The following is an 18,925-nucleotide window of genomic DNA, read 5'->3' on the forward strand; positions in this document are numbered from 1 at the left end:
ATGCTATATTTCAGTCCCACCCTGAGATTCTTATTCTATGGCTGGTGTAGGTGGAGGGGCTCGTGAGTTCTCAATGCTGTCATGGTAACCAAGGTATTGTCTTGTCTGTGGGTGGTTCTGACACTGAGTATTTAATTCACGCACACAAGGAGAACCGAACACATATTTAAAAAGAAGATCAGCTGAGGGGGGCTGTGGTGGTTTTAATATGCTTGGCCCATGGGAAATGACACTTTTAGAAGGTGTGGCCTTGTTGGAGGAAGTGTGTCATTGTGTACATAGGTTTTGAGGGCTCCTCCTATGTTCAAGCTCTGCCCACTGAAGAAGAGAGCTCCTCCTAGGTTCCTGCACAAGCAGGTCTCCTTCTGGCTGTCTTTGGATTAGCTTCTTCTAGAGCACCTTGTCTAGCTGGATGCTGCCATGCTTCCTACCATGATGATAATAGACTGAACCTCTGAAGCTGTAAGCCAGCCCCAATTAAATACCCTTTATAAGAGTTGCCTTGGTCATGGTGTCTCTTCACAGCAAGAAAATCCAAACTAAGACAGGGGCCTTGCTGTGAACTCCCTGAGCTCTCCTGCCCTGGTGTCGGGAGTTCATGTTACATCACAAAAAGGCTTGTAATGGTTTTTCTGTATAGCCCTGGGTATCTTGGAACTCACTCTACAAATAGAGCTGATGAGGTGTTTTTTTTTCTTATATTGGTTATTTATTTACATTTCAAATGTTATCCTTTTCCCAGTTTCCCCCCCAGGAAACCTTCTATCCTATCCTCCCTCCCCCTGCTTCTGTGAGGGTCTCACCCACCCACCCACCCACCTACTTCTGTCTCACTGCCCTTTCATTCCCTCTCCCTGGGGCATGGAGCCTTCCCAGGACCAAGGGCCTCCCAGATAAGGCCATCCTCTGCTACATATGCAGCTGGAGCCATGAGTCCCTCCATGAGTATTCTTTGGTTGGTGGTTTGGTCCCTGGGAACTCTGTGGGGGGGGTGGTTGGTATTGTTGTTCTTCCTATGAGGTTGCAAACCCCTTCAGCTCCTTCATTCTTCCCCTAACTCCTCCATTGGGTCTCTGTGATCAGGTTGGCTGCAAGCATGCACATCTGTATTGGTCAGGTTCTGGCACAGCCTCTCAGGACACAGCTATATCGGGCTCCCGTCAGCATGCACTTCTTGGCATCAGTAGTAGTGTCTGGGAGGAAGAAGAGGAATGGGAAGAGAAGGGAAAGAGAGAGAGAGAGAGAGAGAGAGAGAAAGAGAGAGAGAGAGAGACAGAGAGACAGAGAGACAGAGAGACAGAGACAGAGACAGAGAGAGAGAGAGATTATAGGCTCTCATGTTAAGTACCTGCTGTCCAGCAGGGGCACTGTTTTAGATGTTGTTTAGCATTTCAGAGGTAGGGTCTAGTTGATGGAAGCAGAGCCAGGACCTTGTTACTCCTGCTGCTAGTCTTCTAGCTCTTTTTGTCACCTGCTCACAGCCTTCTTCCCTGAACACGGAGTCATTTCTTTTACCCTGTCCACTCCATTTAGAGTACAGTTCTGTAGAATTGAGAACCAGACTAATCCTTTCCTCTCTTAAATTGTTTCTGTCAGGCGTTTAGGATACTATGACATCAAAGTAACTAATACAAGTACTACATAGATCCAGACGTAGTTATAAGAAGGTACGGGTGAGAGCTATTGCTTCTTTATCTCTGAAGAATCCTAGTGCAGAGCAAAAGTGTGCATGCTTGATTTCTGCCCATGAAATCCCATGCTAGACTCTTTGCCTATGTTCTAGAAGGGAATCTATAAACACAGGAGGCAAGCCTGGAATTTTAACAAAACATGATGTTAGATGTTCAAAAGGGACATTGGCTCTTAATAGGGTGCTATGCACAAATAAACTGTCAGCAATTCCACACGCTGATCCTTCATAAGTGAGGACAAGTGCCAACAATCCCTTTGGAGAGTAAATCAGTGAAGTATTGTTTTTGAGTGACCTTATCACAAGGAATGACAATTTAATTAGAGCCCATGTTGTCTACCACCCAAATTCCAAATTCATCCAGTTGACTGGTGAAGGATGTGGAATAAAATGTCCCTCTCTGCACTGATTTCCAGGTGTGTTCACTCATCCATACATTTCCCAGATCTTCTTGGAGGGAGCATGGATAGTGGTCACCATCCCATCTGCTCTGTGGCTTCCATGTCTACAGAGATACCACCTCATGGGGAGATGTATGCTGGGAACCAGACTCCTGCCCTTCCTAAACCCCAAAAGAAATTCCTCAAGACAGGATTGTAGCAAAAATCTCTCGTGCACTACATCAAAGCATCAACAAAGAGCTGAATGGCCCACACAAAAGCACAAGAAAACAGGTGGGACAACTTGCAGAGAGAGAGAGGAACTCTGGGAAAGAGTCAGGCTGAAGAGATTCACCCTCCAAGTTGTGGAGGAAGTTGAATGTATGAAACTGAGAAGAGATAATCATCCAGGCAGGTCTCAGAGATAGAATAGTACAAATAGGTCCATTTAGTTATAAGCTCGGTGGGGTTATAATTAATGCAGACTTAGCATTAATGCATAAATAAATGAACCTCTGCGTCATTATTCAGGAACTGAGGCAGATACAGAAAAGCACAAATGGTTACACAATCTACTAACTTCTTCATCTTAGGAGAGTGTGGTAATGCTTGGGGAATCTCCTTGGGACAAAGAATCCAAGTTTAATTAGACAAAGATATTGCAAGTTACAGGTATATAGCCATATATTCTCATACATGATGCCTTAATGAAAGAAGGCATTTTTGATCCTATTAAAGAAAGAAGATCCTATTGAAGAGTTGTGGACAACTCTTTTTCTACTCTCCCCAGTGATATTCTATCTCTGAAAGAGATGAATCCTCTGGTCTTTCTCAGAAAATGTTTGCTGCTTAAAAGTAGGCTTTAAGTTAGCATCCAAAGCCAGTCCAGAGGTTAGTATCTCAGCTCCACCCCTGCTTCCCAGTATTCAGTGGGGTCAGACACGCACAATCCTGGCTTCTCTGATAAAAACTCTTCCTTATTAAGGAGAGACTTGGCATCACTTGCCACAGTATCAATGAAGAGACTTTTCCAATAGTAAGTCTTTCGAAAGTAAAGGCCTGAGGCAAGTGGCCCCCCAGTAACACAGGAAATATATTCAATATATTTCAACAGCTTTTTTGTGAAGGACATGTCTTTGTTCTTTGTTAACAAATGGAGAGACTTAATGTGTGCCCTGATCTCATTTACAGACACGTTGAAATCCTTGGCAATATTTTCCAGTGAGGCATCATCTAGCCCAAAGTAAGACCTGTAGAGATTCAAGGTGTCTTCCAACTTCTGCGTTTTATCAATGAATAAACCCCCAAATGGAAGAGTGGACCATGCTCCAGACTTCAGGGCCTCCAGCCAGATCTTCTGTTTGAGGAAATCCCTCTTCCGGTCAATGGCAGTCTCAGTAACACTGTGCAAGGACAGCATGAAGGTGTGGCGCTTGTGGGCTGGGAGCTCACTCAGTAGGGTGGTCTCCAGGTTTGGGAAGTCAAAGTCTGAGACATCAAAGTTAGAGACTAGGAAGATCTGAGGCTCACTGGAGAGAGCCTTCTGAAGATGCTCTGAACAGTTATCTCTAATTTTCTTTAATACATTGTCTCGATTGAAAGACTTAGGTTTACTCTTCTGTTCATTACTGACATCTTGATCTATCTTGGTTCGGACAAAGTAGAACTTTGTGTTCATCTTTGCAATGGCTTTGGCCAGTTGTGCATCGATTTCTTTGAAGCGTGTAGCTGAGATGATAACGAAGAAGTCATACTCATCAAACTTCATTTCTGTTAGGTAGTTTTGTGGTGGGAAGTTAGTGGACCCAATGCCAGGCAGGTCCCATATTGTCACATTGGGAAGCATCGGGTGTGGGTATGGAGTTCTCTTCATGGTTGTCTCTACCACCCCAGTGGGGGCTGCACCTTCTTCGTCATTCTTCACTCCTTTCAGGGCATTGATAAAGCTTGATTTCCCTGAGCCTGTTTCTCCAGTCACAGCGATATTCAGTGGGGTTTTGTCAATGTTTCTCAGAGCATGACTAATTGCAGACAGTGCCCCCTGAAGGTCCTTATCCTCCAGGTGGGATTCAATCAAAGTGATGGTTTCTGCAGAGAGGATTTTTCTTTCCTTCTTGAAATTCTTAAAAAAATTGTCAAAGCTCAATGCCAAAAGTTGAGCCACCATTAAAGGAGAGGGTCTTCTAGAGGCGGACTTGCTTGTATCTGTGTGCAGCAAAGGATGCTGAATAGAGAAGAAAAGAGAGACACTAATTATTTAGTACAGCAAGCAAGGCCCAGGAATTTGTTCTTATGGTAAAGCGGGAACCTCAGCTGCTGACACCATTATAAGTACAAGCACCTTCCTTTCTTCTCCTGGCTTCTGGCTTCATCTCTGCTCTGCACATCATATGCCTTATTCAGCCCTTTCCTTCTTCTGCGGCTTCCCTTTTCCTTTTTCTTCCTAGTCTCAATGTGGTTTCCTACACAGTCTTTGCATTCTGTTTACTCCTATTGCAACTAATACCCATAGGTTGTAAAATCCTTAAGGGCATAGATTAGCATATCAAAAACCTCAAGCAACCTATATCAAAGGCTCTCTGTCTTTTGAGTGCTTAGTGGCATTACTTCCTAGGTCTCATGACCTCTGGTCCTTATGCACAGCCATTCTAGTTTCTCTTGTGTAGTCTGTAAATAAGGGGAGAAGGGCTTGAGGTGGGGAGCTGAAAAGATTCTTGACATGTTCAACAGAGGGTAGGATACATTACTATAAAGAGGATGTCATTATGCAGGAAGGCAGGTCCAGAATAAAGCAAAGCCTGTTACTGGACAAGAAGGAAGGGTAGGCAGGGATGAGTCTTGGAAGGAGGGAGGAAGAAAAGAAGGGGGAGAGCGAGAGGCAAGATGGAAGACAAAGATGACCCATCTCTGACCACACAGCTCTGAGTAGCCATAGGTAGTTATGTATACCTTTAAAGGGATGAATTTCTATAGGTCCATTTATCTTATATAGGTGGGTGGTTTATATCTTTGTCAACCGGTTGTGAGTTTATTGTGTGGATGTATTGTGGACTGAGAATTTAACATGCAAATCTGATTGATAAATAACAAGTTTCTGGAGCTTTGATTTACTTGGCTGCAGGGAATGTGAGCAAAGTTCCCGGTTGGCAGAGAGACAGCCGGGACAGGGCGGCTAGAGAGTAAAGGGGCAAGTGTGTCGTGGTGCCATGCTAGAGCGCTTTCAGACGCTACGTTTGTGCCAGGCATGGTAACAATCTGCCAAGGAAACGGTGAGTGAAAGCAGCGTGGCAGAGAAGCAGCTGGGGTGTGAAGTTCACGGCTTTGTGGCTCGGGGATCACGCGACTCCGCATGGAGAGGGAAACGGTAGCCGCTGGTTTTTAATATTATCAAAACATTATTATATACATGTAATAGACTTCTTTTTAGTCATAAAGTACATTGAAATGATGTCATTTGTAGGAAAGTGGATGTAATTGTAGGCAGTCATATTCACACAATAAAGCTAGTCTCAGAAAGACAGCTCAGCTTTCTCTGTTCCTGGAACTTAGCTTTTGCATAGACACATAAGTTATATTGTAGATAAGCCATAGAGGTGACCTATCTGGGGACAAAGGAACGGAGGGGATGTTCATAAAGTGCAATGTGTGCTTGTTTGAAACTTCAAAACGACATGCTAAAAAGTTTCATCTGAAAGGAGCTATGTCTCTATGTTATTCCTTATTTTTCAATAGGGGAGTTAGGGGACCACTTCAGTTATAAACAGGTGCCTAAGAAATTCCCCATGTGTTCCTCTTTTCTAGTGTTCAGTCCCCAAACCTCAGTGAAACAACCCACAAAACTGACAAAAATCCCAAACTGCATATAGACATAAGTAAGTAAGAAAGGAAGGAAAGAAGGAAGGAAGGAAGGAAATAAGAAGAAGGAGGAGAAGAAGAAGAAGAGAGAAATTGATTAAAGAAGACACTAAAAATGAAAATACTCTTTCTTTTCTTTTTTAAATTAAGAAATCTGAAAAAAAATGTCTTCCCATCAAATGTCTTCTCTGGGAAGACTCATTTCTGAAGGCAGAAGAGACAGGAGAAAGGTTAAAGGTCAGACTTTTCCATCCAGAGTCCACACGTTTTTCTCAAAGGACCACATCTTTCAAATTTGGAAAGAAGGGTATACACCCATCACTGTATTCTTTTCCTTTGATGCTAGAAACACACACAGGACTTTGGAATTAGAGTTGGAACAGAAGGAAAATGCAGGCAGCCAGGAGAAATCAGCTTCAGTCCGCTCTCATATTCTGATGTATGAAGATTTCAATACAGAAGCTTTAGGCACACAGAATTCTATTCTTGAGTCAGGCAATCAGTCATCTTTTGGAGGCCATGTTGTCAATAAAAGTAAGGGAAAGGAGGACATCAGTATAGACCCTACTGTCACTAGGAATAATATATTAAAGTGTCAAAGCTCCCAGGGTCATTATTTGAGAATTTGTGTGTGGAGCTGCAGGCATGTGTGCAGGAACCCATGCATATGGTAAGAGTTCCAGAGGTCTGACCGTCTCTGCCTCTCTGGTGCTGGGACTTTGCCCATAAGTAGATTCAAAAGTAGAAGCAATACTTAGGAAATCCTGGTAGTTGTGGCTACAGAAATGAATTTAAATTCGTGTACAATGCATCATTTATACCCTACCATTCATGTCACAGTTGATTGAAGCATATAAGGGTTCCAGTCTGTGTGACCATCTGAAACAATGGTTCTCAACGATTCTGACATGAAATAGCCCGAGCCAAAACTCACTGTTGCCACCAGAACAGTGACAGGACATATGCACTGTGATGGCCAGCTGGAAATAAACCTAATATTATGTAAGAACTCAATCTCCTAAGACACACTTCTCTGGAGAATTTTTCTAATAAGGAGATACTATATTAGTGGTAGACATTTCCACTGAGAAGCACAAATTGCTACATAGAATATTATAACTATTCAAAATAGCCAAGGTGATGGTGCGCACAAAAGATCATACTTCTCTAATAAAAGATTGTGAGGAGGGCTGGAGAGATGGCTCAGTGGTTAGAGCGCTGACTGCTCTTCCAGAGGTCCTGAGTCCAATTCCCAGCAACCACATGGTGGCTCACAACCATCTGTAATGGGATCTGATTCTCTGTTCTGAGTGTGTGTAAAGATCTAATACACATACAAAATAAGTGTATACATGAATATTTAAAAAGATTCCAAAGAAAGGGAAGGGAATTAAATTCCTGTCAAATACTTCAAAAATAATGGAAAAATTTCAATCATATGAGAGGCAAGAACACAGTCACAATGACAAAAACAGACTAATAGTGGCATGAAGTCAGACCCATAGATCAACAAACGGACGGAAAGAGCAGACCCAGAAATGTAACCATGCAACTACCAGAGTGCATCTACTGTGAGTCAACATCTTAGCAAGGCTTCCAAATACCCATACTGCACAAAGAGCATATGGTTTGAAAATGGAGCTGGGAAAACTGTACATCAGGCAAGACAAAACCTTGGTCCTCACTGTTTACATATAGAAAATCCAACCCCAAGTGGGCCAAAGAGCTTAATATGAGATAGAAACCTCAAAGCTCTTAAGGGTAAATGGGTATGAAAAACTGCATCAGGTTTTTTCACACGGGGTCTGCAAAGCATAGGAATCAAAAGCAAACTGACAAGTAGCATTTCATTTGATGGAAAAGCTTCTTTAAAACAAAGCAAATAAACTGCAGTAATGAGATGATTTACAATGAAAAGCCTTAGGAGCGCACCAGATAAGAGTCTCAACCAGAGAGACCCCAAGATGTCAACAGGTGCAGAAAATGGATAGGACAAGGTACATTAGAGTCACTTCTGGACAAAGTGAAATAGAAGGGCGCTTCCTGGAACAACTTTTGCCATGACTCCTCTGGATATAAAGAGGCATTAGAGTTGAATGAGCTCACCTTATCCGTCAAAAGTTCTTCTTCACTGAGGATAATTTTAACATCACTTGCAACTGTGTCAATGAAATAATTTTGCAAGTGGAAAACCTTTGAAAAGTAAGGATGCCCAATGTTCTCCAATAGTTTATCTGTTAAGGATGTATCTGGCTCATCTGAGAGCAAATGTGGAGACTTAATGTTTGCCTTGAGTTCCTCCAGTGTCCTGTTCAAATCTTCAGCAATGTTTTCTAATGATGCCTCGTCCAGGCCAAAGAAAGATCTATAGTCATTCAAAGTCTTTTCCAACATTTCTATGTTGCTTTTGGTCAATCCTCTGAATGGTATGGTAGCCCATGCTCTTGGCATTATGGATTCCTTCCAGATCTTCTGTTTCATCATATCCCTCCTCCGGTCTATGATGGAATCTGTAACACTTGGCAAGGTGAGCATGAACATGTGGCGCTTGTAGGCTGGAAGCTCGCTCATTAGGGTGGTTTCCAGCTTTGGGAAGTCAAAGTCTGACACATCAAAGTTAGAGACTAGGAAGACTGGGGGTTCCTGTTGGATAACTTCCTTAAATATACTTGAAATGGAATTTCGAATCTTCCCTAAGATGATGTCTTTATTGACTCTCCTAGGATCCCCCGGTTTTAGGACCATTAGATCAAGATCTATGTGGGTTCGAACAAAATAGAAACTCCTATTCATTCGCACAATGGCTTTGGCAAGTTCTGCATCATTATGTTTGAAGCGTCCAGAAGAGACAATAATGAAGAAATCATACTCCTCGAAGTTGATTTTCATCAAATAATCATGTGGTTGGAAGGCAGTAGACCCAACGCCAGGCAGGTCCCATAGTGTCACACTGGGAAGCTTTGTGTATGTGTATGGGGTTCTCTCAGTGGTTGTATAGACCACCCCAGTGGACGCAGCAGCGCCTTCCTCATCAGCCCCCATTCCCTGTAGAGCATTGATGAGACTGGACTTCCCAGCCCCAGTCTCACCTATCACTGCAATGTTCAGCGGGGCTTTCCCCATGTCACCTAGAGCATGGCTGATTGCAGAAACGGTCCCCCGAAGGTTTCCACCCTCCAGGGATGATTCAATGAAGGCGATTAATTCCTCAGACAGGATTTTGGTTTTCATCTTGAAATTCTGAAGATTTGTGCCAAAGCTGGAGGTCAAATCAGGATCCTCCTTTGGAGGGGGTGTATAAGAGGAAGTCTGACCCATGCCTGGGACCGATGGTACTAAATGGAGAAAAGAACCAGGAAATTCAACAAGTTAGTTCAGCAAGAACAACCAGCAGGAGAGCAGGACCCAGCATCTGCCCCCACATTATAAATAAGGACTTGCTTCCCTTTAACCAAATGTGCAGGACTGAACAGCACTTACTCCTGGCTTTAACTTTAAATTTCGGTTTGACCCCCACTCTTTAACCTTTGACTATTCTTTACAGTGTTTTTAGTTTTTCAAGAACAAATTCAAGCCTGTAACACCAGAATTGAGGAGGTTGTGCAGTGGATCACAGGTTTGAGCTTAACCTGAGCTATGATGGCAAGATGCTGTCTGGAAAAGAAATTACCCAAGTCCAAAGCTCTGTCAGTCTCTCCAAATGAGGTATTATTAGGGCATCCACACTCACTTTCAGGTTTTCAGTTTTATCCTAATAATTGACACGAATAGCAATTTCAATCAGAGAACAGCTCATACCCAGAAGGAGTAGTCTTAAGGATATGGAAGACTCTTGGGTTTCCTGTGACTTTGATATCTACAAAACTCCTTTCAGCCTTTGATGCTGAAAACCCTTTGCTTTGGCAATTGAAACCTTGTGGTTGTGGTGGTCGTAGGCTCTGGCGGGGAAGCTGCCGCTGTTATTTTGTCAAATGGGCATCTTATGCCCGTCAATTTGCCATGTAAATGTTTATGTTTGTATCCACAAATCATTATGGCTGCCAACTTTGGCCATAGAAGCTGCTTTGTATAATAAGCAGGAGTAACCTTAGAATAACTCATAATTGTCAAAGAACTGAGCATAAGTGACTTTTGAATACTCAGCCATAAATGCCTGCTTGCTCTCCTTAGCGCTGGCAAGTCCATCCGTTCTGCTGCTGAGGCATTCCTTCACTGGGATTAGAGCACACTTCTTAGGGTTTCCAGTGGATAATGAAGGCCAGGTGTAGCACTCAGCCTCATGGGCTGAATTCTTGGCCTTTCCTTCAGGAGACATCTACTGTTGGGCTGGCCAGATCACAGGTGGTTAGCCCCTCTATCAAATCTCTTTTAATGTATATAGATTTCTTGCTAGCAGTTCTGCCCGTGTGCTGAACCTTGACCTAAACTATGCAGAAACGGGAATATTCTACCTGTGTCATCCTAGTTGGGAGAAAGGTAAGATGGTTGACCAGCAATTGTAGGTCTTAATAGTGGTACCATAGAGACAATCTTCCAAACAACCAAATGACAGGTCTCATGTCTGCTCCTCTTGACTCCAGCAGCACCAAGCTGTATCTGGACACCCCAAATTGGATCACATGTCTCTTATATAAAGCAGGTCCAAGGCCCATTATGGCTGGATGACGTACGATGGCACTTTTCCAGGAAAATAGGATGGTGTTAGATGTTCAGCCAGACTTGGTTACTGAGTTCATGTTGGCCACAGGAGAATCAGGTAGATTTTAGGAAATGCAAGAGGCCCCCAGAGGGAGGACTCAAGCTCAGGCTGGGGACAGTCCTCCTAAGAGCCCATGGATCTGACAAAAATCAAACATTCTCTTCACAATAAGGTCCTGAAGAAACGGGGAAAGGAGAGAACGCATCTCAACATAACAAAGGTTGTGTGAGGCAAACATGGAGCCAATGTTGGAGAAAAACCTTCAAGCAAACGCACTGAGCACAGGAAGAAGAGAAGGGTTTCCATCTAACACCCAGTTTCTTCAGCTCAGCACGCAAAGTCTTAGCTAGGACACTAAGAACCAAGAAAAAGTATAAAAATAGAACAGGGAAGCGTCAAAGATAATGTAAGGTTCTATTCATAAAAGAACCTAAAGTTTTCCTCAGAGAATTCTTAGAATCATTTCAGCAAAGTGACAGGATTCAAAATTAAGGGACAAATCTTGGTCACCTTTGTGTAAACCAATGGCAAACCTGCTAAAAAAGAAAGTGGGGCTTAATCTCATTCACATTATTAGCCAGAACCCTCTTTCTAGTAACATACCCTGGAATAAGCCTAGCCAAGGAGAGAAAAAGTCTCTATAATGAAAACTTTAAAAGCTTCAAAAATTTTAGAAGACACTAAACAAAACCAAACCACACTACTTATGCTAAAGGATTAGAAGAATTAATTTTGTAAAAATGATTGGCTTAAGAAAATGAATCTACAGATTCAACGCTTGTCCTGAGGTGGGAACGTGCTTCAAGCGCTGCTTCAGAATAGCTGTAACAGAAGCACATGGAATTGTCTCGAAACCAGATGTGGACCCACAGGGCTACAACTACCTGGCTTTCTTTTTTTTTTTTTTCTTTGTTTCTTTCTTTCCTCCTCCTCCCCCACAAAGGATCTTATTAGAGAAAGGAGGAGTTCTCTTTAAGAAACGGTGCCCAAAACTCTGAAAAAAAAAAAAAAAATTAAAACTTTCAGAAGTAGGGATAGGGAGGGGCTTTTCCTGTAGGGTTCCAGCTGCTCAGAAAACAAGGCCTGGACTACAAGCAGGAACTCACAGAAATTAAAAGCTTCTGACAGCAAAGGAAACAGTCCAGCAAAGAGACAGTTTGCCAGATGAGAGGGGAGCAAAGGACTTAAAAAAAAAAAAAGCCCCGATTAACAGGAAAACTAACAGCCCAATCAAAACATGGGACATGTAACTGAACAGAGTTCTCAGAAGAAATATAAATGGCCAATAATTCTTTTTGATGTGTTCAGTATCCTCAGCCATCGAAACACGAGGATTGTAGCTACTTTGGGATTTCATCTCACCCCGAGTCAGAGAGGCTTTTATCAAGAGAGAAAATGGCAGCAGATGCTGGTGTGGGCATAGGGGAAGGGGCGTCCTTATTGGCTGCTGTGGGGTTGTAAACAGGCGCAGCCATCACAGAATCAGTGGCACCACCCTGAGCATAGCCCCAAAGGACTCTAGATCCCAGCACAAGGGTATTTGAAGTTGTTCATTACTGTGCTAGTGACAAGAGCTGGGAAATGCAATTAGCCTAGATGTGTGTCACCTGGTCTGTGGATAATGGAAACTTACCACAGAGACAAAATGGAACTGGATTCATGCATGATATAAATGGAAGGACATACGTTTCAGAAAAACTGGCAGTTCTACTAAGTGTTAAGTGAGTTCACCCAGTGTCGGAAAGGCAAACCCAACGTTCTCTCTCAAATGTGGACTTCAGTTTCTCATTTGTAGGTGCCTACATTTATGTTGTAGGAAAGGTCTGCGGAGGCCAGGAAACTGGAAGGGGGTCCGTAAGAGGGGTAAACTAGCTTTGGGGGATAGGTAGTAGCAAATATGGGGTACACGAGTGGACAGTGGGATAATGGGAACTGAGAACTTTGAACAGGGAGGGCAGCCAGAGAGCTGCGCCACAGGACAGGCTGTGGCAGAGCCAGGCAACTGGTCCGGTATGTATGAACAAGCTGTAAGGAAATATGCTGCTTTTCGAGTTCATAAAAAGCAAAATAAAACTTGAACAGAGATTCTGAGTGAGTAGATAAAGCAACTCCCAGAAGCCAAAGACTATATTCAGTGGGAATCTTAGCCCCAGGGTCGGCTACTCCCGCATGATCTGATGACCCCACCCCCTAAACAGTGAACGTATTGTTAATGCTGGTTACGATGGTAACGGCTTCTCACAGTTCCCTCCTAGACAAGGAAATAGCAGTGGGTGTTCTGGATAGGATTTTATTCTCATGGGGTAAATAAAATAGTTCCAGTTCAGCTGGGTGCAGTGGTGCATGCCTTTAACCTCAGCTCTAGGAGGCAGAGAGGCAGAGGTAGATGGATCTCCCTGGGTTTGAGGCCAGCCTGATTTATACGTTCTAGACCAGCCGGAGGCTCTCAGAGAGATCAAAACCAACACCAAAAATAACAACAACAAAAAGCTACAACAACAACCCTCCACCCCAATCAGGAATTCGTTCACGAAAGCTGCCTTCTTTCTCCAAGCCCAAGCTGGTATCAGAAAAACAACAGACCCAGGATGGGCAGGTGATAGGGAAGTTTGTTGCTGCCTGGCTGGTGGGTTGGGTGCTCTGTGGTGCAGAAGACAGAGAAGGGGCTTTCTGTGAACAACCTCGGAGTGGAATCAGCCATACCGGAAGATCTGCTCTGGTACCAGGAGACTACCGCTGATGCCATAAAATTGATGTCATAAGTAAGTAGGGTTTCTGGTCAAGCTGCATTTAGAGCCCTTTACATACCTGCTCCTGACCCTCCTGGGATGTCACCTCTTCTCTGGAAGCGAGGTCACTGGGTTAGCTGTCTGCGGAACCCTCGAAGCTGGGGCGTTCAGGAAACAGATCCGAGGCAGCGGTTGGTGTCTTGTCTCTGGAGAGAACAGCTGGGAAGCAAAAGTGGATGTTTTCAGATTTCATTCCAGATCTTGGTCTACAGTCTTTGCTCTCTGTTCTGCATTTGCTAGATCTGAATCCTACCTGCCTTGTCCCTGAAGGGAGGGACTGCCGTGAGGGTAGGTTTTAGTTTCTATTCCCAGACCTCTCTGACTGGCTTATACAATCAGTTGAAAAGGTTTCACATCCTTCAACAGAGAGGGGGGTGGAGCTTTGCTGAAGTGGCCAACTCCAGGGCTTCCTGAGTGGGTATCTGGTAGCCTATCACAGTGTCAGGCCCCCTGACCATTCTGCCTTCCTACCTCAAGACCCCTTTTCAGATGATGTCATCTTTTGCTGAGCAGTGCTGACTTTCAGACCCAGTGAGACCACAGTGCAATGACTGCAGACACTTGCTGTAACCCTGCTCTGTGCCTGTTGTCCTGTTGACATTCTCTCCTCTCTGTCTCCGTCTCTCTCTCTCTCTCCCTCTGTGTGTGTGTGCCGGTGAACATGTGTGTGCAGATGCTGTTGTTTCTCAGATATTGCTCACCTTATTTTGAGACAGACATACTGGACTGGACTTCACCAATTAGGCAAGCTAGCTTCAGGAATCTGCCTGCTCCTTCCTCGGTGCTGGAGCTACGAATTGACTCCACCATGCCTGTCTTCTGTGTGAATTCTGGGTATCCAATGGATGGCTATCTCTTTGAAAGGCAGTGACTTTACTACCTGATTATTATGTGTAATGTGTGTTAGATTTTGTGAAAGCAAAATTATCACTAGCTTGTATAGGCCACGAGGAAGTTTCTCCCACTTTGTGCTCTGTCGGTTGGCCAGACGGCCTATTTCCTGATGCAGTTGGGCTACCCTTAAAAAACTGCTACTGTGTGTTGGAGCGTCTCTGGGGTAAATGCCCAGAAATGAAATAACTGGGTCTTCAGGTAGGACTATGTCCAATTTTCTGAGCAACCGCCAGATGTCCTTCAGTAGATGAATGGATACAAAAATTGTGGTACATTTACACAATGGAGTACTACTCAGCTATCAGAAACAATGACTTTATGAAATTCTTAAGAAAATGGATACATCTAGAGAATATCATCCTGAGTAAGGTAACCCAGTCACAAAACAGAACAGGCATAATATACAGTCACTGATAATTGGATACTAACCCCAGAAAGCTCTGAACACCCCAGAAACAACTCACAGACTATATGAAGTTCAAGAAAAACAAAGGCTAAAAAATAAAATGAAATAAAATAAAAAATCATTATGCTTAATCTTTACACACCAAAAAAACTTTGACTATTTCCAGGTTATATCTTGTTTTACATGTACTTTATGCTCATTGTAACTAGTAAGATTTTAATGTACACCTTTAAAAAAATCAAGTACTGACAAAAATGTATTCATATACTTTTATGCAAAAATGCTTTTAAAATCTGTACATTTACCTCTGTTTTTTAAAATAAAGTTGTTCAATTAAAAAAAACTGCTAATTGTTCAAAAATGTTTTACTGCCACCAGATAATCTTCCAAGGTAATGGGTCACAAGATTAAACAGGTTAACTGCTAAGCTCCGCTGTTGTATGAACTGCTTGTTTGGATGGCTGAGGCCCTGCTGGAGATCTGTTACAGAATCGAGACTTGCCCATACCCAAATAGGATATGAGTTGATTTGATCCCCACAAATATTAACTGTGTTTTTTCTTTCTATAATTCTTTGGCTAACAGTCGCTGGGACCTTACCTAGAGAATTCTCACTGGTTTGGTCTTGATCAGTCTCCTTCCTAATAAGTCACCTCTAATTTATTAAAATCCAAACTCTGGTCAGACTAGTGACTCTGAATGACCACAGACCAACAGTATCACATGGGACAATGCTGGGGCGGGGAAGGCCACTGGGCTAGACTCTTGTCCCTCCAGTGTGTGCCTCCATGGTTAGGTCTGTGGCTGGCGTGGCCAGGAGTGGGGTTGGTGAGGATGGCTTTCAGTTTAATGCCACCGTGGAGTCACTTCAATAGAGTGGACTTGGCGTGGATCAGGGACTGGTACTCACAGTGAAGACAGAGGAAACGGTTCTCATCAAAACGCAGTTCCAGTAGCAGGGGATATGAGCCCTGGAGCTCGCAGAGGCTCGGGGCAGCTCTGCAGATTAGAACCCCGGGCGTCTACTGGCAGGATCTTAGTAGAAAGGTGGGTAAAGAGGAGCAGGCTGGACAATGAGAGAGAGAGAGAGAGAGAGAGAGAGAGAGAGAGGGAGGGAGGGAGGGAGGGAGGGAGGGAGGGAGGGAGGGAGGGAGAGAGAGACAGAGAGGGACAGAGAGGGACAGAGAGGGAGGAACACATACACAGAATGAGGGCTCAGGAGTATGGGTACACAGAACAACAGAAGCACTGAAAATGACTTGTTTAACTAGAACCTTCCCTGCTAGAGCAATAAAAGCTGAGAGTCCCTCCCAGACGAAGAGTCAGCATCCAGACCAGCTTCCTAGAGGAAGCAGAAACCCAGCAAGCTGCCTGGAAGAGAGGCCAGAATCACTTGTCAAGAGCACTCTTTGACCTGTTGAGCTGCTGCTCCTGGTTCCCAGCTTTTGTGAGCTGTCCCCTCATGCAGGGGTGGACCTTGGTGATGCAGCTGTTTTGAATAGTTTCTGCTGCTGTTAGAAACTCCAATAAAACCCATTGGCTCAACAAATTGACTTTGGTGGTATCTGTATCTGGTCTGTGGTGCAGACATGTGTGCTGTGACCACCCAGGATGAAGTTTGTCCTTGGACACAGTTTATAGCATTGTTCCAGGCTCCTAGCCACTTCCCTGTTAAACCTTCACCTTTGTACCATCTTCCAATCCCGAAAACCCTGTCGTGCCCTGAACCAAACACCTCGGTCCACATGTTAACAAATGTCCAGGGAATCCATTCCGTGCTGTCTGTAGCTCAGAACCCAGTGTGCTTGCTTTCAGACTACTTTCCCCTGAGCCCCTGGTGTCTGCCTCTCCCGGTTCATCTATCAAGGGGTGATGGTGGCCTCAGGCCCCAGCATCCTCTACTTAACAGAGCTGTAACTGTGACACCCTCCTGAACGGAGCAATGACTCTGGACACGTTTTTATCATTCTTGCTTTATTTTAGTCAATTGTGGTAACATTAACCGTAAGTACTTGCATTATGTCATAAATGACCAAGGTGGATTCACATAAAATGACACACATCTTCTACTGTGATGTTTTAATTAGGTGGCAGTGACACTTTGCCACTCAAAGCTTACCCAGGCTTTCAGAAGCACGGGTTTGAAAGGTTGGTACCACTTCCTTTTCTTAGCCGAATAAACAGGAAGTGGGAGGGGTGATTTATGACCAGCTCTGCTCTGCTGAGCGCAGTGCTGGGTGGAGTAACGAAAGGGCAGACCCGGGAGACTGGATTCCAACCTGTGGGGAATCTTTTAGATTCCTGGGACCATGTGTGAAAGGAAGATAGGAGAAGAGAGTGAGGGCTGGACGTGTGTGTGTGTGTGTGTGTGTGTGTGTGTGTGTGTGTGTGTTTATGCGAGTACCAAAAAAGTAAAATGTCAGCTCTGCTGGGGATTTGTGAGCTAGAGATGATGAAAGTCTCAGGGGAGGCCAGAGGTTAGTAGAAAGAAAATCTAAGATAAGCACTCACAGTTCCGTCTTTAAGAGCTGACATTTTACTTTTTTCTCAGTTCTGAGCCTCACCCATGCACTCAGATGCCCTGCCCCTGTTTTCATTTCCTTCGGCAGCTGCATTTATTTGCTGAACCTGGGACAATCCTGACTTGAGGCTTGGTGGCAGGAGGTGGGTCAGACAGTGCTCCAGGGCTGAGCTCCAGGGGAGGTGGGGCCAGGGCTGGTTTGCGCCCCTCCCATTCCGTAGGGCTTGTGCATAGCTGGCCCTGTTTTCTATCCAGAGCTGGACCTTGCCTGTGCCCTGGCTCATGCTCCCAGTTTCTCTTGTGGAGGAGCCGACGGTGACTGTCCTTAACAATGTAGTGAAATGAGTAAGAGCCACTCAATATATTCAATAAATATTCCATGTTATGCCACCCAAGCCCAAATATATGTCTTTCCCTACTCACACACGTTGCACACACATACATACACACATCCGAATGTTCAAACTTGAGCTGACCTTAGGTCTTTGTGGCATCTCTCTCTCTCTCTCTCTCTCTCTCTTTCATTAATCATTCCTTTTGCTTCCATCTCAAATGATATTCCATTCCCCAGTTATCCCCTCCGTCAACTTCCCATCCCACATCCCTCTCCCTCCTCCCCTTGGCCTGTATGAGAGTGCTCCCCCACCCACACTCTCCAGCCCCACCACTCCAGCATTCCCCTACTCTGAAACATCACACAGTCCAGGACCTAGGACCTCCCCTCCCATTGCTGTCAGGTGAGACCATCCTCTGCCACATACGTATCTGGAGCCATGGGTCACTCCAGGTGCACTCCTTGGTTGGTGATCTAGCCCCTGGGAGAACTGGGTGGTCAGGCCAGCCTATGTTGTTCTTCCAATGGCGTTGCAATTCCCCCTCCTCTCCTCCAGTCCTTCGGCCACCCCCCCCCCCCAGGTTCCCTGAGCTCAGTCTGCTGGTTGGCCTCAAGCCTACATCTGCATTGGTCAGTTGGTGGCTGGACCTCCCTCCCAAGGAACCGCCACACTAGGTTCCTGTCAGCAAGTACCCCACCTCTGTGTCACTTCCCATACTTTGTTCTGTTTTTTCAAAGTGTGAGAAGTGTTCTGGACCAATGGGAACAGCCTGCACTCACTGTTTACAATAAGGTTGGCTGCAGGTACAGACCTTCACACAGTCACTGCCTGTTTGTAGCTACAGAAAGTTGAAACCTTTCAAGCTATCATGTTTAAAGTAAACCTTTTGTTTTCCTGGTTAGTCGTGGATTCACTGTAGGAAGACATGGAAAAGTTAACCGTTGTTAAATGCACATGGCAGGCTTTTCTCCCTTTACTTTCTTGGGTTCTGCAGTACATGACGATTGTCTCCGTGTTGGCCTTTCAGTCCTGTGTTCAACATTCTTGTCCTCACAGTGATTTGAACATTAGTCATTTACCGTAGCCTTTCAGTAGCCTGAGACTCTTCATACCTGGCTGTTAGCTGTAAGGCCTAGTGTGTAACTAGTGTAGGGACAAGATGGAGGGAAGGGGGAAGGGAACAAGGGAGAAGGGGAAAGGGTATTTGTCCCTTAGAGGGACAAAGGACTATCTCTGGATATGGAGGTAGATATGCTCACAGGCAAATGGCAGTTTATGAAGGCAAACAGGGAAACCCTGTGTTAGGATGAGGTGCTTAATTTTAATTGATCATGTTAATTTAGGGCAGCCAAAAGG

At 44.5% G+C, this 18,925-nt stretch overlaps 1 protein-coding gene across 1 annotated transcript; it reads right to left on the bottom strand.

Moving 5' to 3' along the window:
• Positions 1–2,692: 2,692 nt before the first annotated feature.
• LOC308426573 (uncharacterized protein) lies at positions 2,693–13,725 on the bottom strand. Its single transcript, XM_080924397.1, has 4 exons — positions 13,667–13,725; positions 13,433–13,572; positions 8,032–9,260; positions 2,693–4,294 (listed from the first exon to the last, which is right to left on the bottom strand). The coding sequence occupies exons 3-4, from the start codon at positions 9,241–9,243 to the stop codon at positions 2,963–2,965; spliced, it is 2,544 nt and encodes an 847-aa protein (XP_080780523.1). The 5' UTR covers positions 9,244–9,260; positions 13,433–13,572; positions 13,667–13,725; the 3' UTR covers positions 2,693–2,962.
• Positions 13,726–18,925: the final 5,200 nt, after the last annotated feature.

Source organism: Micromys minutus (assembly GCF_963924665.1).
Source record: "Micromys minutus genome assembly, chromosome: 10".
NCBI lineage: Eukaryota > Metazoa > Chordata > Mammalia > Rodentia > Muridae > Micromys > Micromys minutus.

Coding starts and splice junctions, on each gene's coding strand:
- LOC308426573 (XM_080924397.1), bottom strand. CDS start 9,243: ATGGGTCAGACTTCCTCTTATACACCCCCTCCAAAGGAGGATCCTGAT. Junction 4,295..8,031: donor AAGAACTTTTGACGGATAAG/GTGAGCTCATTC, acceptor TTCTCTATTCAG/CATCCTTTGCTGCACACAGA.